Source organism: Nelusetta ayraudi, unplaced genomic scaffold (assembly GCF_046127955.1).
Source record: "Nelusetta ayraudi isolate G7.1 ecotype Tasmania unplaced genomic scaffold, CSIRO-AGI_Nayr_v1 ptg000048l, whole genome shotgun sequence".
Lineage (NCBI taxonomy): Eukaryota > Metazoa > Chordata > Actinopteri > Tetraodontiformes > Monacanthidae > Nelusetta > Nelusetta ayraudi.
Genome location: NW_027466098.1, coordinates 11,422,864 through 11,449,282, shown reverse-complemented (window position 1 = coordinate 11,449,282; position 26,419 = coordinate 11,422,864). Strand labels below are relative to the sequence as shown.

The following is a 26,419-nucleotide window of genomic DNA, read 5'->3' as shown; positions in this document are numbered from 1 at the left end:
TTTTAGCTGGTGACAATGACACTGAAAGGCTTTTCAGGAGAACACCACAATTCAATGAAGCTACGAAAAAGAGGTGTAACTGACCTGGGACGACCTGGGAAAACTTTCCTGCCAATCTCTGCACCTCTCATTCGCCCCTATTATTTGAATTATGTCCAGGCTATTCTTCCTGATATGAGGCCAATTCAGCTTCACCATCAGATCCACCTACGATGTTCTTCCCTCGCCACAAGAACCGAAACCAGTGGCGAGGAGAGGATCCATCTCGTGCTCTTTGTCCCGGCTGCAAAACCAGTTTATCCCACGGCCGCTTCGCCTGGAGACACGATCCCGACGAGCCATCACACCTCTGGAAGCGGCTGCAGAGCGAAGCAGTGACCGGCTCTGGATCAAGAGGAATGACCCCAACTGGACAGCAAAGTGACTATCAAGGGGCAAAAGCGGAGTAGGGCACACCTGGGACGCCAGGTGTCGCTGTTGAGCCCTGTGGAGGTGTCGTGGGCTTCATCAACGAAACATCAGTGATGCAGGGGGCCCACCTGAAGACCCCATGACGCTCTCACCCCGATCCCCACTCATTAAATGCTGATTATTGAAGGTCACAGACTCAAACAGGCTCAACAAAGTCATTGTAAAATCACTGTCTGCCATATACATCCACATGCATACATCCAAACTTTACAGTATCTTATAGTTATATGCTCTTTATTTTTATTTTATTTCATTTTATTTTAACTGTTAAATTTGCACTTGGCACTATGCCAATTTCTTCTGTCAGCTTTGCACTAAGGAAAATATCCGGTTCTTAAATTTTCTATTGTTTTTATTATTTTTACTTAGTTATTGCATGCTTCTATATTTTATGTACATTTCTCAAATTGACTGGAACCCTGTTACGAAAAGAATTTCCCTCGGGATAAATAAAGTATTTCTGATTCTGATTCTGATTCTGATTATACAGGGGGATTGTACGACCAAGTCCTATGAGCTCAACTCCCCCAAATTCAGCATGAATGCTCAACTATGCTAATCAGCTGCTAAACGCTATCGGACACAAATCAGAAGAGTATTCGTTGCGCTTGCCTCAAATGCTTTTTTTTCTCACTTTTTGACACAGCGTGTGTTCATTTCTGCTAATTGTATCGTCGATGATCCTGTAACCTTTCACTAAACATTAACTGGTGGTTAAATGCACTGGGCCGATGTGTCCCCACTCTCGCAGAGCGCAGCCTGAGGTACAGCAGCCTCGTAACACAACGCTCGCATCAAGCAGGGTTCACCTCCCGCCGTGATTTATTATGTCAATAAACTGCGAGCCGAGTCGGCGACGTGAATTCACCTCTCAGACTAAACCCCCACCCCATTATTTAAATTGATGCAGCCGAAATACAAATCCGGATTAACAAAGTTTATTCGTTAACATCAATTTGCGCGGGCAGCTTGATGGCATACTAAATTCTGGTTAAAAAAAAATTGGACCATTACACACAAACCTGTGTACTTTGTGGGGCTGAACAGAGAGGCGATTTTTTTTATCTTAACGACCGGCGGAGAGAGTGAGACCGCACAGCACAAACGAAACAAAATGAATCTCCTCCTGCAATTACCCTCGATGAGAAACGCTGCAATGATTTCTCACCAGAAATGATTGAAATATCTGGGTGTAAAATACTTTGAAAACAAAAACAAAAGAAAATCATAATTTTCCTCACATCTCACTGATGGCACAGCTTAACGCTCTCAATCGTCCACACAAAACAAAGTTGCGTTAGCCCGGCTGAAACACCGCCTTACATCATGTTCGACAAATATTTAAAAGGCAGTCTTTTTCATCCGGCAGAGCCCTTTCAGCCCACTGATGAGACTGAGACGGCAGCCACGGGCGAAGAGTGGAAGTGTGAGCAAAATACCGAGAGGAGCTCCGAATATTAAAGCGTGCACAAATTATTCAGTGAAAAGGTTTTTCTGTGGCGGTGCGACATCAAAGAAAAAAAATAAATGCATGACGCACTTGTATTAAAAAAAAGCTTTTATGCTATTGGCTTGTCAGAAGTGCGTCTTTTGAGGCTGCACCAGCTTTTAGGATTCGTCTCTGGCTTTTATACTAAACGCAGAGCTCAGAGGAAACAGCAGCCCCTGAAGTCACCTCTGGCAGAAAATTAACTCTTTCATGCAAACATTGCTTAAAAGAGACAATTTAACATTATGGCAGATTTGCCTATTGCCATACTCCCTGTGGACTTATGAGGAGGCCCGTGCCCTTTAAATTATCAGTGCCTGTTGTGAGATGTGTGTGTGTGTGTGTGTGTGTGTGTGTGTGTGTGGGTGGGTGGGTGGGTGGGGGGTGAGGGGGGCAGGGATGAAGCTGCTCAGTGAACAAAATAAAGGTGAACGGTGCAGGTCTCCCTCTCTCAAAACTCATCAAATACACAATCCAGCAAACTTGACAAGCTGTGACGCTGTCAAGTCAAGTTGTGACCTTCATGTTCACCACGCAATGAAATAATATGAGAACATTATGACTATGACACGCTTGTTGAGAAGAAGTCGACCTCTAATCATGGTGGACTTTGTGGTGGGTAGCGATGGTGATTTCTTGACTGTCTGAGATCCGCAGCCAGCCAGTGGTTTTGAGTTAATTTTGTCTTGTCATGTTGCATAATCAATTATTTTTGTTTGTTTGTGGTTGGATTGCGTATTTGATGAGTTTTGGGGGAGGCACCATTCACCTCCATTTCGTTCTAAGCGTCCATTGACACTTAAGGGGAATGACCCAACTCATATGACTGTAGGGGTTTTAACAACTGGCCAATTTGCAATAATTGAACTCCCCCTTGTAAGTTTTATTTTCTCTCCCTTTCAAGTAATCGGCAATCGTCCTTTAATCTCTGTTTCTTCAGTCGAACACCAACGAGTGCGCAGAGGGAAACAGGAGCTGCCACCGGTGTTAATTCTGTTGCGACGGAGGCAACAGCCGAGGCCGTTCGGTGTGCTTCCCCTTGAACTACACGTGCTCTTGGCATGTTGCTCTGACATCCTGTTTGCGATGCACTTCTGGTTTAATCGGCACCACACGCCAACTCGGGGCGCCCGTGTCGACTTGGCAGGGCCAGCTGTGCAGATGTCGGAGGAGTCGCCGAGCAGACGTGACAGAGTCGAACCGTGCGGCCAACGGTCGTGCTGCTTTCCATCGCAAACTCCAACTGACACAAACAGAACTTCTGGCTCACTACCTATTAGAAATGGAGCACGCAGATGGTGGCCACTCCCCATCGACTTGCCAAGGCTGATGTCGTGACAGTTTTGTTTTTATTTACTAATTTTTCAGAATAATCAAGTAAGAAATTGTATTTTATTGACGTTCCTTCTTTGAATCTGCAATGGTCTGCACTTCATATGACATCATTTAGTGTATCAGTCTAGTTTAAGTACGAGGGCTAGTCGTGTCATGTGTGTGTGTGTGTATACACATATGTATATATTTTTGTTTAAATACATACATAAATATATATAAAATAAACAAATGTACTGTACACTCATTGACAGGTGTAAGATCAAATTGGTGATTACTAAAACAGTTTTTTAATGTTTCTGTAGAGACATTTTATATATATATATATATGTATATATATATATATATATATATATGTATATATATATATAAAAAGTTATAGTGTTGAATGTTGTGCATGATTAATGTCGGAAGTGAGTGAGCTCAAATTTGGATATATATGATGAATTCAAATGATTATTTAGTTAATTTAGTATATTTGCCAAGGAACAATAACATTTTAATTTAAAACAACTTTTTGATTTCTAAAATACATATTAATGGTTTGTTATTTTTATGAAAGGTGGACTGACAAATTTGACAGGACCCTACTTTCCTTGACCAAACATTTTGTGGAAGCCAATCACGAGTAAACAAAAGCCTCCATTGTGGTTCTTTGTTTTTGTTTGTTTTATATTTGATGAGACAGCATTGTTGACGCCTGACCGAGGGTGCAGAAGCAATAAAACTGTATAAAAAATATAAGCACACGAACAGCCAGAGTTTATTCTCATTGCATGCAAAATGTCATTTCTCATTTATTTTGATATTTTTTACTTGAGGCTCCCTCGGAATGAAAGCATTCATCACAACATCATAAAAAGAAGGCTCCACTGGGTGCTGAGCTTATTGGAGCGGTGAAGTCTATCATAGCAAATAGCAAAATCCACTTTTATCGCGCCGTAATCTTTTCAGCTTCCAGTTTGCTCCAATAACAAGCCGAAACTGAGCATGGCTCAAGTGAACACGCCGAAATGGATCGTCACCGCTTGTGCCGAGCCACAACTTGACTTCTCGGCTTTGACTTGTCACCTTTATCCTTTTAAGGGAAGGATCTTTCACACCGAGTGCATGTTTATGCTTGGAGTATCTTCTCTGCAGGCCTGGGCTTTGCTTCCACGCTGACGTCAGATTATAAATTAACATAGAACAGCCAACAGTGCAGGCGCCTGTGCTGTGTCTTGCTAGGCATCATCTTAAGTAAACAAAAATTCTATGAAATTTGACAGACACGAGAGCAGCATATTCACTGCAAGAGTTGGGTCTCAGATTTGCTTCTGACAGTGTCAATTAGCTCAGATGAATCTACCTATTGTAATGTCCTCCAACCTTTAAAGGGTGCCAGGTTCATTATACCAAAAAGACATCGCAAGCACACCATCTCACTGATCAGATGTGTCTCTATGATTGCACTTGTCCTTTCAAAATATGCCCCTCTGTCACAAGCACAGCAGGCACATAAATGAAAAAGGAAATCAAGCTGTAGATTTTAAAAGATGAGGAGAGGAGGAAATACAGAAGGAATAAGGCCAATATTAATCATAATAGAGGCCATAATATCACTGAACGTATGGAGGATTTTACTTTCCGTTAAATCAACATTGCCTGACACCACGTTCGTGCATTTGTCACGCAACAATCACTGCTGCCAGAGTCAGCAGGACATCTGGCTGCACAGCAACAAGGATTTTAAATATCCACCAACTCAGAGGAGAGACTTACTACTGAATAACATTTCGCTCTGTGTGTGGCAAATAGCACTGATTCTGAGAGAACTGAACATTCTCCGCCACAGCGGTTATTTCCATAAACAAATGTGTATAAACATCTCCTCTTGATGTATGCATTAAAAAAGCCCTTTTTAATGTTGGCAAACTGCTGAGCGGGCGGCAACTGTGTGTTTGGTGGTGCAGTGCGAGACGCGCACCACCCTTTGTGAGAGCTTTTCAAATTAGACGGCTGTGCAATTCTCTGCCACACAGGACGCGCAACCGTTTGGCAAACGGAGGAAAAGAAGGACAGGCGTGGACTTCTTCGGCTCAGTTCAGAGTAAGTGGGTCGAAATCTAAAACCGTCCCCGCACTTTATCATTCCGACGGCTAACGATCATTAGGCAACAGCCGTCCATTGAAAGCGTAATTAAGTGAGAAATACGACAATGTTTTTCAAAGGTTTAACAAATTACATACAAGGTGGTAACCACACAGCCCACGGCTGCCCTTTTATTTCCCCGAGACAGATTCAGGCCAGCTGCTCCCTCTACTTTTCATCTATATGGAAAAATGAAGGCGACCATCTGCCTGTGGTGCGATAGCTCAGTTTCTCCTGTGCTTAAAAAAATGCAGCCACTCTGGAGCGGCGCAAAGACTTCAAAGAATTCTCTTCGCTTCGGAACGAATTAACACAAGGAAGCACTGTTTCGCCCCTTGTCTAATCAGCCAATCACGCGGCAGCTCGCACACGTGGCGAAGACGACTTGCTGGAGTTCAAAGCGAGCTTCAGAATAACCACAACCGAGGTCGGCAGAACGCCGGCTCTGAATGCACAACATCCCAAACCTTGACGCACGCAGTGTGAATGTACAGTCGCAGGCCGCTTTATTAGGGTACCCGCTACTGGGAAAGCGTAGCTAAAAGAGTGGCTCACCAGTGTCCTTCTGTGGTGCCTGACAGCAGCCAGTTATTTCCCAGTGTGCCCCCGATCCCGCAGTCAACGAGGGACGTTGAAATTAAACTTGAACCCGACACATTGCGCGCATTCATCTTCGTCTTCATCTTCAGCGAACCCAACGCAAGAGCAGAAAGAAAAAAAACGCCACTGCTTCTCAAGCTCGACACCTCAGCGGCCTCAACCCACCCGCAGCTGTTGACTGATTTAATGCAGGAGATGATGTTCTAATAACAATACATAACTGATGAATATCTCCACCGTCGGCCTCTTGGGGAATAAGACTTGGAGTAGATAACTGCCTGAGGACTCCACTTATCCACTGATGAACTCCCCGTGGGACTGTGATGGGGCTACTTGGCGGAGAAGTTCCCAGAGACACCTATTTATAGTCAGTCTGACATATCCAGAACATTCACGAGAGTCTCCGGCAGTCGAGTGCAGCAAGCGGAATCAGTTTGAAAGAAGAAAATTGTGAGAGGTAATAAATTATTATTTTACCAATTTTCAATTCTTCTTTGGATATACTGTAAATAAAGTACATGTATAAAGGAATAAAGAGTTTTCTGATGCCATTTGCATTATTTTTTCTCTCCTGACCTTTAACTGTAATTGAGTTAATTTCCCCAGTGCGGGATGAATAAAGTATTCTTATTCTTATTTTTATACATCATTCGAAATGTCACTTATTCTCTTTGGTTTCACTCATCAAACAGAATGTTTTCTGAAGTCATATTTCTGCCATTTACCAAAGCGAGAACCGCCGTTTTAACTACACAAGGAAATTATTCCGCCTTGAATTTCTTCTTGTTTATGTGATCTGTTCATTTTCGGTGATGGACAAAGATAAAAAACCAGTAGCGCTTTCTTTCACTTAGGAAGCTTAACGACGCACAGCACTGTGTGTATCCGATAACATTAACTTTTAAAAGCCTTCGCAGGCCTCGATATAAAATTCTGCTTTGCAACAGTGCTTTACCCGAGCTGACATCTTAACTTTTTGAATTAATTAGCCAAATGACAGAAAAATGGCCCGGAGCTCTTTTGACGTTCAATTAACCATTCAAACCATTTTCCAATTAAGACGACTTCTCAGTTCCAGCTTGTCTGTGCTGAAGATTTATTGCTTCTTTTCCTCCTAATTTAAAGTGAGCTGAATGTGTAAGTGAACTTAAAGTGTTTCTGGGGGCAGGCAGAGAGATTGGGTTCATTTAGGAAAAAAATAATAATGAGGATTATTTTTATGAGCGTTCACATCTCGGGTGTCAGTAACCTTGATAACCAGCACAAAGAAGGTGCTGATGTTACAATTCCTCTTTAACCGCATCGCGCTGTTTGACTGATCTATGGAGGGGTGGTGTAGTAGAGCTGGTCTGCTTGATCGTTAACACCGGCTGTGTCTTACAATCACATGCTAATATGTTACGCATTTAGCCTTTAAAGAATACCGGCAGCCATCTGAGTGATTTCAAGTAGAAGTAAAAAGTCAAGGTACCATTTCAACTACTACTTTTCTTAATTGTTGTCTTCTAGGTCGTACAAAAACCAAGGACATGTAAACAAAACAAAAGCGTAAAATAGTAAAATTGGGGGGGGGACTAACCTCTTGCGTCAAAGAACTCCTCATCAGAGCTATCCACGGATTCTTGAGCAATGTTCTGCAGACACCAATGAGGGGCGGTGTGCCTTTGTGAAGAACCTGCGTGGCAAAAAAAAAGAAAAAAAAAAGAAAGTGACGTTGCAATTTTACAAGAGGCAATAGTTTTAGATCAATCTAAAGGAAAGCAATCAGTGTTACAATGCAAATTTTTCTGTCCGCTATGCTCTTATGTCAAGTATTCCATTACAGAGCTGAAGCCCACCACTCTCCCCGGAGGGGTAAAAGGCCTTCTCGCTCTCTACCTCTCTCTTTACCTCTCTCTCTCCCTCCAGTCCAACCTTCATTCTCTGCAAGTGTCTCAGATGGAAGGAGGGTGTTTTGTTTTTTTTTCTCTTCCTCGTTTTTTTGACCCGCCGATACCAGAGGACTGGACTCAAAGAGGATTTAGAGCACTGACTATTTGTTGACGATGTTTACTCTCAGCTAGCCAGATCTCACACCACTGCAAACAAACGAGCCCTGCGGCGAGGGGTTTCTCAATTCAGAAGAGAATAGTAGAAAGACAGTAGCATGGGAACGACCACAGAGAAAAAGAGGCCAACAGAACCAACAGAAGAAGTAGCAGCAAAGAAATGTACTGATCACAACTGGAATGAGTGGAAGGTTCAGGTAAAATTTGCTCGAATATTGTCATACTATAACAACTTTAATCGAGATATGTCTGTTGAGTTTAATGTAGGTCATGTCCATTCAGGTAAGGTGCTCTGGTCTGTATTTTTTCTTTTGTATTATTTTATTTATGCACTATTTTTACCTAGTTACTCTATATTTATTAATTTATTGCTAGCAGCGGGAAAAAAAATTCCTCCAAGGGCACCAGAAAGTATTGCATCTAAAACGCCTGTTGCATGTACGACCACCGACAACAGTGACAGCAAGACAGACTGGAGTGTCACTTCATTAAAGCACTGAGCTCAATTGCCCGAATAATTTCAAGGGAGGATTCTTTAATGTTACTTGACTTTTTTTCCCCCCACAAGTTTCCAGGATCTTTTTTCGCTGCCCCTCTGTGAAAGTGCCTTTGACAAGCCCAGAACGACTCCTCCTCCCCGTGTTGCTGCACACTGATGACATAACCGCGCGTCTCCAATGTTGATGCTGAAGGCCAAATCATTAAGCTTCATTTTCCCACCGTCTGCCCCGCTTCAACCTCCCCACTGCATCTTCCCTGACAGGATGGCGAGGTCGAAGCAGCCGCAGGCGAGAGACACCAACAGAGTGAAAGCTTCACACCTTAAATCAGTGACACCAGAGGGAATTAAGACATCTTTAATTACTCGGAGAAAAAGAAACCCCACTGAGTTAAATTTTGAATTCAAAGTAAATTGAAGTATGGGGATCAAGAAAAATATGTCTTGTGCACCTGTAGACAAATCGTGCGTGAATTGATTATACAAATGGTACAATAAATGAACACAGTTTTCACGTCACTTGTGTACAATATAACTTAATAATTTCAGTATTTTTTTCACAGATCACTTCCTTTGATCAATCAATTAATTAATTAATTAATCTTATTTTCATGCAAAAGTCAACTTATGATGTTGGATAAACAGCTATATTTACTAGAATAACTCAAATGAATGTTACAAATTGGGCTTTATTCCTATTTTTTTAATACTGAATTTGTAAAACAGGTTTGCAACAGAATATCTTGTCATAGCAATTCCACTGCTGTAAATGTGGATAAATAATTCAGCAGCTTGTCCGACAAGGAGAATCATGTCATCCAGTTACAGCAGAGTCAACATTTCAAGTCATGGCTAAACTGCAGGCGTCTCGCTTAAATTTTTCACTTTGCAAAAATTGTGTCCGTCAGCTGGTCGTCCTCAAGGGACGTGAGCATCCCTAAAGCACTAAAGAGCCTTAACCCCGTCACACTGTGCTACGCTGGATGTCAAGTGAGGAGGAAGAGTTGAGGAACTTAATGCCTATGCCTATGCCTATTTTTTCTGCATCCTAACAACCCAGATGACAAACTGCAATGGCAAGGCTCCAACAACACAACATTTCTATTGATATTATTAAATTACTGTGAAAACAACAGTTTTCCATAAACAGACACAGATACAACCCATTATAAATCATCTAATGGCAGGTACTGTTTTGTGTTGCTTTCTGATTTCTTGATCTCTGTTTTAAGGTAAGATGAAGTGAACCCACTGTGTAGGTAAATATGAACGTCTATTATTAGCGTTAGCTAAAGTAAAACATAACAACCAATTTATTTGTAGAGAAATTCAATTTCATGTCAGTAGATCTCGGGGCCTTGAGGCCATTTCCAAGAGCCCGCCACAGTGGAGCATGTAACAAACCCATTGTCAATCCATTCTACAAAGAAACCAAGCCAATCCCTGATTAATCTGCTGTAAACACGCTGTCCTCACTCTACCGACAATCACACATGCAGTGCAGGGACGCATGTGGTAATGTTCTTTATCATTATGTCCCCTTCGAAAAACACAATGAAGCGGCTTCGTCGTCTAATGGAGACTTGACACGTGTTGTTTTTTTTGGTTTGGAGCGTGGTGGAGGGAGGAAAAGATGACATCCATTATCTAAAGGATAAACAAGAGGCAGCTGGATTTCTTCTCGTCCTTATATATATGTTACACACATAACAGAATAAAACTACAGACATACGGGTTATCCATTTATTTCCTTAATAGAATAGATTGAATTCAATTTTTAATTTATCAAAAATCTTATATTACGTCTGGGCAGACAAAGGCAAAACTGTTTCCTTCAATAGTCTGTGCTTCCTTTTGGCTATTGGCTATTTGAAATAGGCATATTTGACCAAAACAATGACATGAAAAAGAAATGGAAACCACATTTTACCTGTACAGGTCACATGACATACATCAAAGACTTACATCCTGTACTATGCACAGGTAGCCGCTTTATAAATAGCTATAAAGTGGGCTCTCCAGGGTATGTTGTCGCAGCTGCCACACTGTGTGCAGCTATAACAACAGAAGTTGCCAAAAAAACTGCTTTTTCAGCATGATTTCACATAGTTTCAAAATGTGAAACAAATTACTGCTGCTTGGCTGCAGGTAGAGGTGACTGTCCACATCCAAATCATCCGATGAGGACTGTCCTTCTAAAAGGACACTGAAACTGGCTCAATATATCACATAGTGCAGCATAGGCATCTTTGTCTTGATAGTACACCATGAAACTTCACGCCACACAAACAAGAAAACTGGTTTGTGAAGCAGCTACTTAGCGAGTCAGCGGATCTGCTAGGAATGATTTCTTGTCGCTCAGCGTCTTCTATCTAAACCCGTCACACTCCCATGCACCTACTAAGAGGACCGTCCGAGGATTTGACAGGCCAATTCCTGAGCACATGAAGGCGCTCGTGTATGTCACGGTGCTGAGAACACAGCAGGGCCAGAAAGCACGTGCCACGTGGGAAGAGGAGCTGACGGTGCGCACAGTGCAAGCAAAGGAAAGGATCCACTTTGAAGAGAAAAAGAGGAGAGGTGTGTTGGCAGCGCAAACACCTGCCAAACGGCTCCATCACGGGATTTTGATTTGTTAAATGCACCGGGTTAATGCTCAGACTCTTTCCAAAGTCCTTGTTGAAAGAACCTGATCTTATGGCGCATAAAAACTGACTATTTCAGGAACAATATAGGGGTCCAAATCCATTGCTGCACACGTGCCTGAAGCGTCTTCGGGCTCTGGGAAATGCAAACCATTGTTTGGGTGTCTGCCGTCTCGCCCCGGTGGCATCTATCACCGTGCGACGCCTGCACGCCCCACTGGGGAAAAAAGGACGCTTGCTATACTAACCCCACAGGACATTACAGTACACTATATCTTTGCAGATACTCAGTGAATACTTGAGCACAGATTATAATCACACAGCCAGCGGGAGTGCCAATCTGAACAGGCCATTCTGCCATGTGAAGGGGGAATGAATGGGAACAGGATGTCTCTCCTTTTTTTGTGGCTATTTGCACCAAGTCGCAAGTTGATTTAGGGTGAGGGAAGAGAACACCAGACCATGATAAATAGATAGATAGATAGATAGATAGATAGATAGATAGATAGATAGGTATTGCTTTCAGAAGGCTGGCCACTGATGAACTGTTTCTAGTCTTGTCTATCACGAGCCATCCTCTCAGGCTGTTCTTGCATCACTTCCGTCTTAAATTCATGCTCTGTGTTTGTTTTGTTGGCCTTCCTCTCTCTCATTTGGCCTCTGGGCTGCAAGGCAGTGGCTCTTAAACCGCTGCTGTTATGTTTTTTCAGTCCATTACTCATCCAACTTCAATTTCTACGTTCGTTGCTTGGTAAGTTCCTGCACACGTCGATGGTTTTTAAGTGCTCTTGGCCAGAAGGTCCTTCAGTCAAGATACTCAGGATGTTCTTGTCTCCACTGTATGCTGAACTTTTTTTATTTATTTTGCTTGATTCACCATCTAATTATTGCAGAGGATGAAGTGGAAAAGTGTTTCACCATGGTGAGCATTTTCTATTTCATATCCATAACGCAGCTCTTGAAACTGCTACTATCAAAATGCAACAGTAAACTCATGCACCATGACTTTCCACAGCAGCTTGTGGAGCAGCACAAAGCAGCTTAAGCAATTTGGTCACTGGGAAAAAGCTTTCTTTCACAAAACCAACTTGTTTTTCTCTGAAATCATCATCATCACGTTCCTTAAGCAGCCTCTTTAAGATAATACAGTTTGATACTTTGGCCAGTGTTGACAGCAGCAGGATCCCCCGGTAGCAGTTACAATCCCTGTGGCCTCCTTTCTTGGGTATGACAACAATAAGCTCTTTCGTCCATTCTGCTGGTATGTTTTCTTCTCCATTCAATATAATCCTCATTAGCTGATATAGCGTAATGGCTGACTTTTCAAGATCCCCCGTGATGTCCCCTGCACCTGTTACCTTACTAGGCAACGGTGCCTTCATGGCCATCTTCTCCACAAGTCTTAGGGAGACAGTGATGGTTCCCAGCATGAGTGCAGGTGGAGGGCTCTCTGCCTTTGGGCAGGGGGCTGTCTGCTGAGTGGTTCCCTGAAAATGATCTGCCCACCTTTGTTGTTGTTCTTTCTTGGTAGTCAGGAGCAGTCACATTGCCACAGATCTGTCAGTTTGCCTGCCTAAACTTTCCGGCGAGCGGCAGCAGCAGCCCACAGAGAAAAAGACTGCAACCCACAGAGGTTATGAAGCAGCAAACCAGGTGAAAGAGTTGAAGAAGAAAAAAAAAAGACTGCAGCACGCGACAGACCAAAATACAGGGTTTGGCTCAAGAAGCACAACATGCAGGTGGAAAAACAACTTCAAGAAACGCCACCTAAAACAGTTGTGTATGTAGTTACTGGTATCATTGGCTGAACATGTGAGGTTATTTACAAAACGACAGCTGGTGCCTTATCTACTGCCTTGTCTTTCACTAGAGACATTCATTTTTATAATTATGAATAATGACTTTTGAGTTGTTGAGGTTACGAGTTGATGTTTGATGTTATTAAAACTCAATTTCAAGACTTAATGGATCATAAATCATAATTGTGGGTTTTTGTTTTCCGAAAGTTTGTTCTTACTAATTACCTCACAGTCTTAAACTACATTTCAGTGTTCAAACACATCCTCAGCGTGAAAATGCTCATTAGAGATTTGCAGGTTTTCTAAATAATTACTCTTGTAAACATTAGGCAGGCAAAACATCAGCTTTTGGAGCTAAATGTGCATTTTTTTTTTTGTTTTTATAACAGCATGATGCATTAAGAGATATTTAGCCTTCAATCAAAGGAAAGTTAATGTGCATGTTTAAAAGCAGCGCAAGGTTGTCAAATATTTTTCCTGATTCATGTTTATGTGATTCTCTCTCTGCAAGGGTTCCATGGACCCCTACCAGAGTTGGTCTAGTGGACAGACGGCACTGACGACAAGAGCAGCTGCAGTGCAATCACAGCTACCCTTCATGTTTTATTTATTTTTATTAGTATTATTTTTACTCCAGCACTATTTTGGTTATACAATTCACAGTTTTTCTACTAACGTGGAAGCAGCGCCTAGTACTACGTATGAATAAGGATATGGAGCTGATATTTCATTTTGTCAGAGTCATCTATAGTTAAATGAGAGCTGGTGAAAGGCTGCAGGGCTCACAGTTATTAGTGTTGATATTCTCCCGTCAAAAAAAGAAGGCTGTTTACGAAAAACCCTCCTACTCAACACCTGTCCCTTTGAAAACAAGGCAGATGCTCCTCGCAAGTAGCTTGTGAATAAGGTTAAGCATTTGTTTACTGAGGGGACAAATGTTTAATTCATGGTTTGGTGAGCTGAAAACAATTCAACTTAATGTTTCGGTCTGAAAGATTAGTAATTAATAGTTGCATCGGCTGGTAGGAAATGTATTGTAAACAATCTTAATGTCGATGGCCACATTTATCGAGCGAAAAAACACAGATGTTATATTTACCATCATGACAAAATATTCCAGTGAAGGTTAATAATGGTACTTTAATTCAGGAGGTGGTCTCAAACAAAATCAGGGTTGCTGGGGTCTGCTGGAGCCTATCCCAGCTGTAATAGGGTGAAGTCAGGGTGACACCCTGGACAATTCGCCAGTTCATCGCAGGGCCACATAGAGACAAACAAAGACAAAGAACCATCTGCACTCACACACACACACCCACGGACAATTTACAGCTCTCAATTCACCTCACATGCATATTTTTGGACTGTGGGAGGAAGCCGGAGAACTCAGAGAGAACCCAATAACCCATTAATAATAACTGTTACTTATAACAGTTGGCAAAAAGTTAACCGTTTGGCTAATGATAATAATAATTGTACAAAGAAAACAATTTTACCGCAAAAGAATAAGTGCCTCGAAAATCTAATAAAGTACCTCAACCTACCAAAGGAGGTTCCTTGAAGTGGCTAAGCCAAAGAAAGAGCAGTGCTGGGTAAAATAAACCTCCCCCCTTTAAGAAGCTTACAAGTGAAAGACTCCACCGGAGAAGAATCACCTGAGCTTGCCACAAAAGAAAAGCCACAACGGCTACTAGCTCACCTTTCAATTGATTCTCCAACACCAGGTGCCAACTTTTGCTTTTAGGGTTTGGTGAGGTCTAACAGACAGATCATTTGACAACAAAAAGTCAAATCACTAGGCACCAAGTCTCGCTCTCATCGTGTGTATTTGCTGTGGATGTGTCCATAAATGGAGGACGTGAAAGAGATCATCTGAATTTTCTGAGGGCATGTTCACGGAATGTTATTTTATCCTGTGTGACTCACACGTTACATATTACCAGTGGGAGACGATCTCTCCTTTTCTCCATGACTCAGGATTGTCTCTGGCAACAAACTATAATTTATTCATATATTTGGTTCTCGCAGTTGATTCTCGAGTGTAAATTGCACGCAGGATGCATATCATTTCAGTGCAATTCAGCACAGACCCCTGAACCTGGAGCACTAGAATATAAATGGATATTTTTCACCGGAGGAGAGCTGTCGAGGGTTAAGGCTTGTAACTAGGCGAAGTATGAACTAGCTCCTCAAAAGTGCAGTCGCTGAAAGATTTATAGCTGAACTCATTCATCTTTCTGTTTCCCCAGACACGCGTACAAGACAGCTCCACTCTACTGCCAAATATCAGACTAAGTAGATAACCTGGAGGTTTTGGCCGGGCACTGCCTACAGCTTTATCATGCATTATTATGCAGCGTATCTAACCCATAGCAATCACGCAAGTCATTCATACTTCAAATGATATCTCCCCAAACGTTACTGCTGTCAACAAACAAGAAGAAGAAGCTACCACAGGTTGTAAACAAAGCTGCTGATAAAGTATTGATGGGGGGCAGTTTTGGCAGAACTGGGGGACATTTTCACATTAAAAAGAAGCTTTTATCACACGGCAACCTGTTTCCGCTTTGATCCTCATTGCCACTGGCAAGAGTTAAATTAATCAATGCTACTGGATGGAGACACGCTGAGAGTTGCCCTTCCTACCAATCCTACACCTGCAACTGACCAAACAGAAACAAATCTGTTTGGTGCACTTCACACTCCACATTTGCGACGGGCTGTCTTCCATATGGACACGCAAGATGAATCAAAAGGAATAAATAAAGGCTCCAATACCAAAAGTAAAGCAGCAAATAAACAAACCAGCAAAAGCAATATGTTTAAATATTTCCATCTGCTGTATCAGCTTTGCATGAGTCTGCTAAAAAAAGAAATCCGTATTTCTCTGAAAGAGGGTTTCTGTGCTGCTTTCTGAGCACATCCTCTCTGTGAAATGAGCAATTTTAACTCTTGTCTCAAAGGTTGCATCTCCTTTTAGTGACCAACCTTTCACAGAAGTACAGTTTTTCTTTTTTTTTAATATCTGGCCCCAGTGCATGACAGAATATGATAGCAAATGGAAAAAATGCCACATGATACATGGAGGAGCAAGTAAAATATCAATACAGTGGATACATTCTCCACTGTAATATTGTGTGCAATATTCAAATACTGAAGATTTACTTGTATGTACTTGTGTACACTAATGTTTATGAACTTTAAAGGTGCCATTTCAATCACGAAGAAGCTTGGCAGTATTATCCAAAATACTTTTCCCCTACCTGACCGTGTTATCAGTGACATCACAAATGGGGATGGGGGGGGGGTTACATAATATGGGACATTTAAACCTGGTTTGATTTAGCTTATAAGCTTAACACTATTGTTGTTCTGCTTCAAATTTAATCAGTTCATGGTGCTCGAACCACAGTCAGAGCACAAATGAGACTGGAACTGAGAATAACCACTTTGTTTATGTTTTATTTATTTCTAAAATATTGGCGCATTACATCCAACATAAAGACTTGAATTATGTCTCTGTGCCTTCGCATTGAGCCTGCCCTCAGAGTATAGTTCACATTAAGGGATACCAGTTTATTGAAGAATATTACAGCATCAGTATTATTAGATACTGAGCTCAAACACCCAGTGAGCTCAGAGATGACGGCGCGCATAAAATTACAGACGGTTCAGAGGTTTAATAGTATTTGATACTGCTCTGAGACCTCTGGGTCTTTTGGTGAAGCAGATAGCTGCGATTCCTGCTCCAACATTTTGCAGGTTTCTCTCAAACAAGGTCAATATTTTCATAAATTCAAAAAGATATTGCTTTGAGAAAGAAAACCGTGATTTCTGATTGAAAGCAAACAAATTGATTAGTCCGGTGTCAAAATATTAAAGGCAAGAACAAGAACGAAAAACACAAAGACATATTTTCTGAAGCCTACCAGTGTTAAAAAGTAGTTTATTTACTCATTAAAAAAATTAGATGAACCTTGATTTGGGATCTACTTGAAAATTTTAGTCATAAAACTGCTGACTGGCGGTAACAACCCAAAATAATGACGACAAATTCAATCCAAAGAAAGAAAATCGACTTTGAAGCGTTTTGTTTTTCAGAAATAAAGGACAACAGATGGATGTCCAGCATTCTTTGTGACTTTGTGGCCAAAAGGTTTAACTTTGGCGGCCAAACAGTCAGCGGAAAATTAAGGTATTAAAAGCTCAGTGATGAGCATGATGAGCCAACCGTCAGAGCAGAATGGGCGCCTTGATGAGGAATTCCTCGGGTCCTTCGGATGGATTTCCACCCTTCATGAAAGAAAGAATTAATTTTTTCCCCCGCCACAGTGTTATCTCTCATCAGACCTAACCTCTCTCCTCAAGCCAGACGGTCTGTGAACCAACACATTACCAGTCTAATAATTTCATAAGTGGAGGCATTTACTGTCGGAACAGGAAGGAATAGACGGCACTTTAAAAAGCTACGGAGCCATAAAGGTTGTTCCCCATTGCACTGTGAGAGAAGACACAAGGACCCTGGAACACTGCACGCCTGTTTATTGCCTCTTTAGAACTGCTGGACGAGTACGAACATTGGAAGTGCTGCACGTCAAGAGCAGAGGAGGACGGAGGAAGTCAAGATGTCTATCACGTGTGTCTGAATTGCAGTCGTACGCACGGGGGGGGGGGGGGGGGGATAAAGGATGGTCACTGTCAGTCTTTTTTCCCCTCATTGTGGCACAGTGATCATCCAGCAATCCACAGGGATAAACAATAGTCTGTCTGGAAGGTCTGCGAGATAGAAAAACCTATTAATAGCCCATCCTCCAATTTAATTAAACCTCATTTCAGCACACAGTTAAAAAAAAAAAGAAAGACAAAAATCAATCTCTGCAATCCAATGAGACATCGAGGGGATTGATCTCTCCCAGAGAATGTTGAATCCGTCACAGATTGTGCACCCCGGCATTATCCTCCAGGAAGCTATATATCTGCGCCGCAGTTACACAAATCGGCTGCTGCACAGTTAATGGGCCGCTATACACCACGCACGGCCAGAGGATCATCATCCGTGTGCGCTCCTCTGTTCCGTCCTTGCCGCGCTGGCCGCGTGCACTAAGACTCTGCGTCCTCGCCAAGTATGACCTCATGCGAGTAATTGCACAAAGTCTGAGTATTCATGGATTTAAATTGCACCCGCGCAGAGTGAGGAGCCAATCTGAGGCAAAAACAACATGTACCCATTAGCGTCTGCAACAATATGTTCTTAAACAAAAGCAAGTCCCACACGGGGAGGATTAGGAAACTCTTAAAACAGCCATGAGTCATTTCCAAGTGAGCTGAACACAGCCTGCAACAACACACTGCTTTTTCAACCTGCACAAACCTGCATGACTCGGTCCATGTTGACTCCTTCATTGGCTGTGGGTACAAAAATAAGTAAATATGGCTGGATGGATGGATTTATGATTTCACAAAATTAATGACAAAGATATATCATCAAAAAAAATTGTATTAGATTTGTAATAGCTTCATCAGGTTGCCATTGGAAAAGCATATGGACATGGCCTTTTAGCAAGAAAGGTAGCATTTCTTTTCTAGGATCAGAGAACAATTTGACAAGTGTTCTACTTGTACAAATCAATAGTTTTTACAGTTTGAGCTTTGTGAAGGTTTGGACATGAAGTCACTTTTATAAAGGGCAAAAAAATGCTGATTATAGATTGGCGAAAACAGGAAGCATGGCCGAAGGTTAGTGTTCACGTTCAATACTAGTCATCCATCAAGCCATCCATCCATCCATCTATCTAACTATCACCTCTTATCCTGCACATAGGGTCATAGGGCTGAACCCCCCGGCCACCTGTATTGGCGTGAAGGCGTGGCTACATCTTGGACACGTCGGCAATTAATGGAAACAAATAGCCATTTACACTAATACACACGCCTATAACAATTAGAAGTTGCCATTTAACCCAGTGTGCATGTCAAAGAACCAACACTAGCTAAGGGAAACAATGCAAACTCCACGCAGAAAGGTCAGTGTAGGAGGCAAACCCACAACCTTTGTCCTGTTAGGCCACCGTGCTATCCATTTCAATCCATAGGCTGCTCGTTATCCCACCAACTCTGCATAAATATAAGCCAGATGCAATCAATGAATCTTTAGAGGGCTGTATTAAAGCCCAGTTTTGTCTCTATTCTACTGTCCATAGACTACCCAGAAGAGGAAAAACTCCATTGTAATGTCACAAAGGCCACTGATTAGTGATAACAACCAACCCCAGCTATGTGATGAACTGGCGAGTTGGTCCCCTGCCTTCGCCCTAAGACAGCTGGGATAGGCTCCAGCAGACTCCCGTGACCCTGATCTCAGGAAGAAGCGGGTATAGAAAATGAATGAATGAATGAACCCCAGCTAAGTGTTTGCTGCACCCCTGCTGCCTTTATACCCTTGAAAGCCTATGAAATGTACAAGAGAGTATCAGTTCTTTGCAGAAATCTTTGAACAGAGGGCTAAATGTACTTTTTTCTAGAGCTCTCTTGAGTTTTTGGTGAATGATTTTCCCCTTGACGTAGCAGTAACTCCAGCCAGGTATTCATTTCCTCTCACCTCTCTTTTCTGATTTTTTGAACATGTCAGGTTGCTCCATGGGGCTCCAGGATAAAATACAAAGGTCTGAAAACGGATATAATATGGGACTTGTAAATCCCTACTTTGCATCCCGCTTCCCTTTCCTCCAAGAGCACTGGTGGGTTGGGTCATAGTTCCACAGAAAACAAATCAGGTTGGAGCTTCTCAGGAGAGTTCTCTGAAATTTTAGACATTTTCTTTAACAAACAAAAAGGTTGACAAATTCAAAAGAAAAGAACGAAAGCGTCAAACTCTGCTTTGCCTCAACCGTCGAATACATTTTTAGTGCCTCCTATGACGTCAAGACTTCTGGCTATAACAAAACACAGCACAGGCGGGTGCGCGACCCCGGCGGAGCCTCAAATAGCAGTGCTAGCAGTGAAGAGCCGCTCCCACAGACAGGACCCTGTGTGCTTCCACATGATAAAAAGCCATTAAATTTGAATTAACACTGTTTTGTATGTTCAAATACAATAACAGAGGTCACTTGCTGAATGCATTAGCACACGCCTCTGTAGAATTCAGGGAACACTTTGTCGCTGCTTGCCGAGACGGCTGTCTGGGGACCGCTCGCCAGTCTGCCACTTCACACGGCACGACGTAGCGGCACAACACAATGTATCAAGCATGCAGTGCATTGTGCTGCTCACCGCACAAGCTGTTACAGTACGCTAGACAACAGGGCACATATCTCTATGGTCTTAAACCAATCCATAGTGAACAGTCGCTGACAAAATCAAACCGCAACATTTACAAACTACAAGGGCTTTGTTGGCATTCACGCAGAGGAAGAGAGAAGAGAGAATATGCATGAGCATTCATTCAGATCTATTTTTAGCTCATTTTTAGCTAGGCTCCTTGAAGGAAAAAAAAACAAAACAGGAAGGCTATGCCGTAGATTTGGTGCCGCAGCGAAGGCAACAAGCCGTACTGACTGACCTTGCTTCCCTGAAATATGAGGAATGAAGAAGCATCACGGCGAGCTCACAAATGGTTGGTAATGTTTCTGGAAGGGTAAGCAGTTCGGGGGTCAATTAGACTTGTGGGGAGGGAGCGGCTGGCAGGGATGATGGAGGATAATTAGAGAGGCTGAAGTTCCGACTGAGAATTTGGCACCGCTACACCTGTCTGGCTTCATCCTGCCGCTCTTTGAGAAGTGCAGGAAGCGGGTTCGAGGTGGAACAAACAGGCACGAGACTCGAGTGCTCCATCAAATCCCGCAGCAGCTGGTTGAACCGTGGGTCTCATTAAGGATGCAGCCTCTGCCGTCACGCAATTCCTCGGTGACCGTCGAAGACGGCGGCTGTTTCCGTCGTTGTGACAGCTTCGGAGCGCGACTGTACAACAGACCAACAGTGCCATCCCCAGAGTCGCATGACTGATTCATTATCATTCTTTTAAGTTTGAGTTTCACTGGCAGAACTTTTCTAATTCAACCCTACATATTTATGCTTTTGTGCCTTTGGGTGCGCATCACGCTTTAATAAGATGATTAAATCTTGGACGGGTTTCTGTTCTAGTGACATTTTGTGGGCACAAGGGATGTTTCTGCAGAAGCTGAAGGAAAGGGTAATGCAGCTGAAATAAACATCGGCTTTTACGCTTCAGTTGTCAGATATAAAACGTCTCTCAAATCCTGCCTTTCTAATTTCAGTCCCTATTTTAGATAATAAGTTTCTCTCCAGCGAGTCAAAGGAGGAGAAAAATACATTTGAATGAATCATTTTTGGAATTCCCTACAGCACCTCTTTTTAAAATGAGGACGACAAAGATACGATCTACATGAGTGAAAGTCACGGAATTGAACAGTCTGTCCCCGGCCGGGTTGGTTTAACTTTCACAAGCTGAGGTCAAACTATATTTTCAATGATAAGCCACCGGCTTGAGATACGAAGATCCGCTGTACAGTAACCTCACACATACGGCATGTCGACGTCAGTCCGCCATCGGGCTGCTGGAGCGTGGCACAGCAGAAGTACGATGGAAAGCTCCAACTGAATAATGGGAATCCTGGTGGTGCAGTGTCCATTAGAAAGGGAATTACATACAGCCAGCCTCCATTGAATGCACTCTGAACTAACTGGAGGAAGTGCACACATGTCCACGAATGCAGATTGGTGATTTAATGGAATTGGCGCATGGCCCTCACCACAGATCACTACGGCCACTCCTGTGTGTGGTACCTATTGCCAGATCTGCTGTTCACTCAAGAAAGATACATTTTTATTGGACTCATAAAACTTTTTAGAAATAAAAAAAAAGGTCAGATGTGATGCAGTGATTGAGATTGATTTAGAGGTGAAGCTCTTTCATCTGACAGCAAAAAAAATACATCATGTAAAAGATGAAGCCGCATCAGTTGCATAACCGACAGTGGGCTGCGGAGAGAGGCGCTTTGAGAGGGTTACGGGCGAAATGGGCTGTCATTCCGCGTAAAAGTGTCACTGTTATTCCTTTGGGAAGTTTTGCATTCTGGCACTGTTATCCTGTAATCAAATATCTAAAAGGCAGGTTGGTTTTATCTGAGGGGGGACTCTGGCACAAAGTGATATTAAATTGTGGTTGTCAGCTACTGAGACACTGACGTGATAATGTCTTTAAATAACTGATAATAATTTCACTGTTTCAAGGCGAGTCGGGTCAGATTTGCTATGATTTGACCTTCTGTGGCCGTGTGACTAGCTGGCAACTGTGGTACAACATTTATTTAGACTCTTAAGCCAAAAGAGACACAACCTCTCACAGGGAAAGAAAATATATTACTGGCATTGTGATCCCATTATATCAATTTTCAAGTCTTTACTTTATCAACCTACTGGATCATCCCAGACTCCAGTAGAGCAGCACCGCATGATTAATTACTGTTTACAGCAACCTGTACGCCCATAAACCAAATCCACAGATTTGGCTTTTCTGCTAAAAACAAATGTTTTGCTGTAAGGAAGCAGGCACGAATGGGGCGGCCAATGAGGCGTTTAAAGAGAACAGAATAAACACCTAGCTGACCTTACATTCAGAAATAAGGCTGCAGTTTTTTTCCCTTGAGAATACCCAAGCTTTGAAGGCCAATCAAGACACAGCCTCTCATTTGGAGCTAAGAAATCATTGTGTGACTTCCTTTGAATAACTCACACACCGACTGCATAGCTGCTCGAAGAACCAATTGATGATTTTAAATATTCTTATTTTTACCTTTTATGAGGGTAGCAGAGTTCAGACTGTCATTGTATCTTTGGTATTTTCTTATTAATCGAGCGGTGGAGAGGTTAATATCAAAAATAATATGTTCAAAGCCATGTTTAACTTTTTATATTGCTGTGTCAGGAAGGAGGCTTCCAAAGCCCAACCCACTATGGCCCGCGACGAGATAGAAATACTCTGAGATAGTCATCTTTCCCTCTGAGGATAATAATATCCTGATATTTTATTGCCCTAGCACTAGCCCCCCCTTTTACTCTCATTCTACTGGAAAGGTTTGAGCACAAAGGTTGCATTCAGGACATAAAGGCCTGATCCTCAAGGAGATCCAGACCTTTGCTCAGAGGCTCTTCAGAAAACAAATCACGGCACAAATGGGGAAAGACACAAAGGCACAGCAGTCAACACGAGATATTTAGTTATCATTACCCGGGCTTATTGTCTAAAAATAGGAAGAAACAGAGCATGGAAGTCAGTCAGTGGATGCTTTCACCTTGGAGAGCAAATGGATACTAAGGAAGCAAAGACCACAATGCAACAGGTGGCACCTTTAAGTAGATTTCTTTCTTTTTTTGATGAGCCATTGTAACACATCACATCACTGTCACAGCATAGAAGCACAGAGTCAAAGGACAGGTTGACAATGAAATGAAATGCATTCGAAGCTCGGCTATTTTTAGGAATGCATCAAACTCTCGTGGCTTAACCTCTTCTCAGTTTCTGATGTTGACAATTTCGTGTACAGTGAGCTGAACTATTTCAAACTTCTTTCACGTCCTGCCTTCTCATTGTGATTGTGAAATTGGAGAGTGCCCCTTATTCCCAGTTCACGTTGGATTTTTAGAGGTGTTTCTAAAAATAGACGTCTTCCCCTTTTGTGTGTGTGTGTGTGTGTGTGTGTGTGTGTGTGTGTGTGTGTGTGTGTGTGTGTGTGTGTGTGTGGTTGATATAGAGTCGAGCTGCTGTGTCTGGGCACCGGGGATGAGAACGTGTCTCTCTCTCTCTCTCTCTCTCCCTCTCTCTCTCTCTCTCTGCGACTCCTCGGTGTTGGAGGTCAATTTAACGCCGCATGCGTCTAATTTCTGACACGCTACATTTTTTTTTAACACCCGCGGTAAACGTAACACAGAGGCTGCAGATTTTGTCGGGTCACGCATACGTGTCGCTGGGACAAAAACACACGCACATGCGCGCGCAGAGATATAGATGAAACGGGACGCGGACGACGGAGCTGTTTGGCATGCACAGGTCCGCGCGACCGCGACGCATTCCTACAGATTCTCTACCACCACCGCCGCCGCTGAGGAACGCGCGGATATCCGGCGGCACCCGAACGCACACATCTCTCTACCTGTTTGCACGACGCACGTTCCCAGCCTTCGCCTTACTTACCTTTCCCTCGCGCCTCCTTTGACATAGTGTCCTCTCTCGCGGGCGTTCAAACAAAACAAAACAAAAATAAATAAAGAAAAAGAAGAGAAAGTGTGTAGTAGTGCGGAAGCGGCGTTGTTTGCGTCCTGGTACTCAGAGCGGCTCTTCCTCCATCGCGCTTCCCGCCCGCTGCTGCACCTTGACGCCTGCCGCACGCGGGCAGGGTTGGGAGCACGGGCACCGCTGGCTGGAGCGAGGAGCCCGCGTCGGTCTGTGTCCTCTCTCGGAGAAAATGGGGAGAGGAAAAAAAATATATATATGAGCAGCGGAGCCCCTTCGTCCGTGTGCTCTCAGTCACCTCTGCTCAGCCCGACCCGCCCCTGCCGCAGACATACTTTGGCTCTGTGTGTAATGAAGAGCCTCAACTCCCCCCCCAGTCTAGTGTCTCCTCTCGTCAGCCGCGGACACGAGCCAGAGAGTTTGTGCGGAACAAGCCTCGGTTGCTGCTGCTGCTGCTGCTGCTGCTGCGGCGGCTGCAGCTCAACGACTGCCAGCCTCCAGCGGTGCGCACACGTCCGCCGCCGCCGCCGCTACCGCTGCTGCTGCTGCTGGAGGGGGCTTCTGTACACCCCAATGTAATGTTATGCATGATATGAAAAATAAAATTCAAATATGGATATGAAAGAGGAATGGCTACAGAAGGGAATATGCAGTAGCAGAACTGCTGTCTCGGGGGGTTTGGTCAGGGAAACATTTTCATATGCTGCATTCTGAGCAACACCCTGCCACAGTTTCATTTTATGTTGGCTATCTTTTAATCATTCTAGTGGTTTAATAGGCCTTATTGACACACCCAAAAACTGCATTGGGTGTTTTAGAAGGTTTGATTCTTTGAGCACACCGGATAAGCTTAAAACTGGCATACTGTATGCACCCGCTAACAGTCTATAAACCATGATTGGAAATGGAAGGTCAAACATTGTGTGGCAAGGTGCAGACGGCCCAGCCGGCTTCGAAACCCAGACTCACAGGTAATAGCTATGCGCACTAACCAGTTGGCCAAAGGGATATCCCGTTGGCCGAGTATCCAGGGCACATGATCAATTGGAGGCATTGTGACAGGACAGTCAACTGTCCCAATTGGAAGGTGATTGGACAACCCTTTGTCTATCCTTTTGATTTCTTATTACAGCCAGCTGAACCAGATTGCAGCAACTCAATGTTCCTATTGGATGCGAGGGGCAACGTTGGAGGTGCGGCATGACTCAATGCTTAACTGAACTTGCCAAAGACAATCAGGAACAAAGAGAAAACATATTTTTCATCAAGAGAAGCCCTCAGCTGTGTTCTTCTTTCTGATTTTGATGTGCATGCCGTCTCATTCCGATAAAACTGCCGCTGCTGACTTTCTCCAAAGCGATTCATAAAGTCTTCTGATTCAAATTCTGTTGCGGCACCAATGCAAAATCTCTTGCGCAGCAGGGAGACTTGCAGTCTGCCTTATTCTACCCTCCTGTGCTGCATTCAGGGTTTCTGGGCTGCTGGAGCCCAGCCAGCTGTGAGAAGGCGGGGTTACACCTTGGTCAAGCCACCAGTTTATTGCAGGATCGCCTGAAAATACCTCCTACCATCACCCCTTCAGATAATTTAGAGTTACCAGTTCAACACGCTTGTCTTAGGACAGTGACAAGAAGCAGCCAAACAGACACAGGGAAAGTATGCAAACTCTGCAAACACAGAAAGACCACAGGTCGGATATCAAATCCCATTTTTCTGTTTCCTTCTTTGTCTTCTTCTGTTGTTGTCAAGGGTAACGGAAAACTGTCACTTCCTCCTTTTGTCCCAACTAAAGACCATGATTGGTTATGGGTTACTGAGTCCACCTGAGGTACCCTCAGGTAGCTTGGCGAAACAGATGTGCAAAGCTTCAGAATTAAAATCTCAGCTACCCTGCTGCCTTGCAAGAAAGAAAATCCTTGCAGAGCTCTGTCTGCATGCACATTCTGTACCGAACACATCACAATGAAGTGTATAAAGTAAGGTCAGTGTTATCATTACCACTACAAGTTTGCCATCTCCTGAGAACATGGTTCACTTTTTGATATTTGCTATGAGAGCATATAAAAAAAAGACAGTCATTAGCATCGTTGCGCGCCGGCACGTTGCATGAATTAAACATGCGGGGTTGGACGGACACAAGTCAATCTGCAATATCACACAG

The 26,419-nt window shown here is 43.2% G+C and overlaps 1 protein-coding gene across 2 annotated transcripts in view; it reads right to left on the bottom strand.

Moving 5' to 3' along the window:
• pitpnm3 (PITPNM family member 3) overlaps positions 1–24,720 on the bottom strand; it is a 77,492-nt gene extending 52,772 nt beyond the window's left edge. For both annotated transcript variants that reach the window (XM_076036344.1, XM_076036345.1), the window contains exons 1-2: positions 24,220–24,720; positions 7,602–7,697 (exon numbers count right to left, since the gene is read on the bottom strand). In XM_076036344.1, coding sequence (XP_075892459.1) covers positions 7,602–7,697; positions 24,220–24,244 — 121 coding nt within the window. In that variant the 5' untranslated portion in view covers positions 24,245–24,720. The remainder of the gene's footprint in view (positions 1–7,601; positions 7,698–24,219) is intronic.
• Between the last annotated feature and the right edge of the window lie 1,699 nt (positions 24,721–26,419).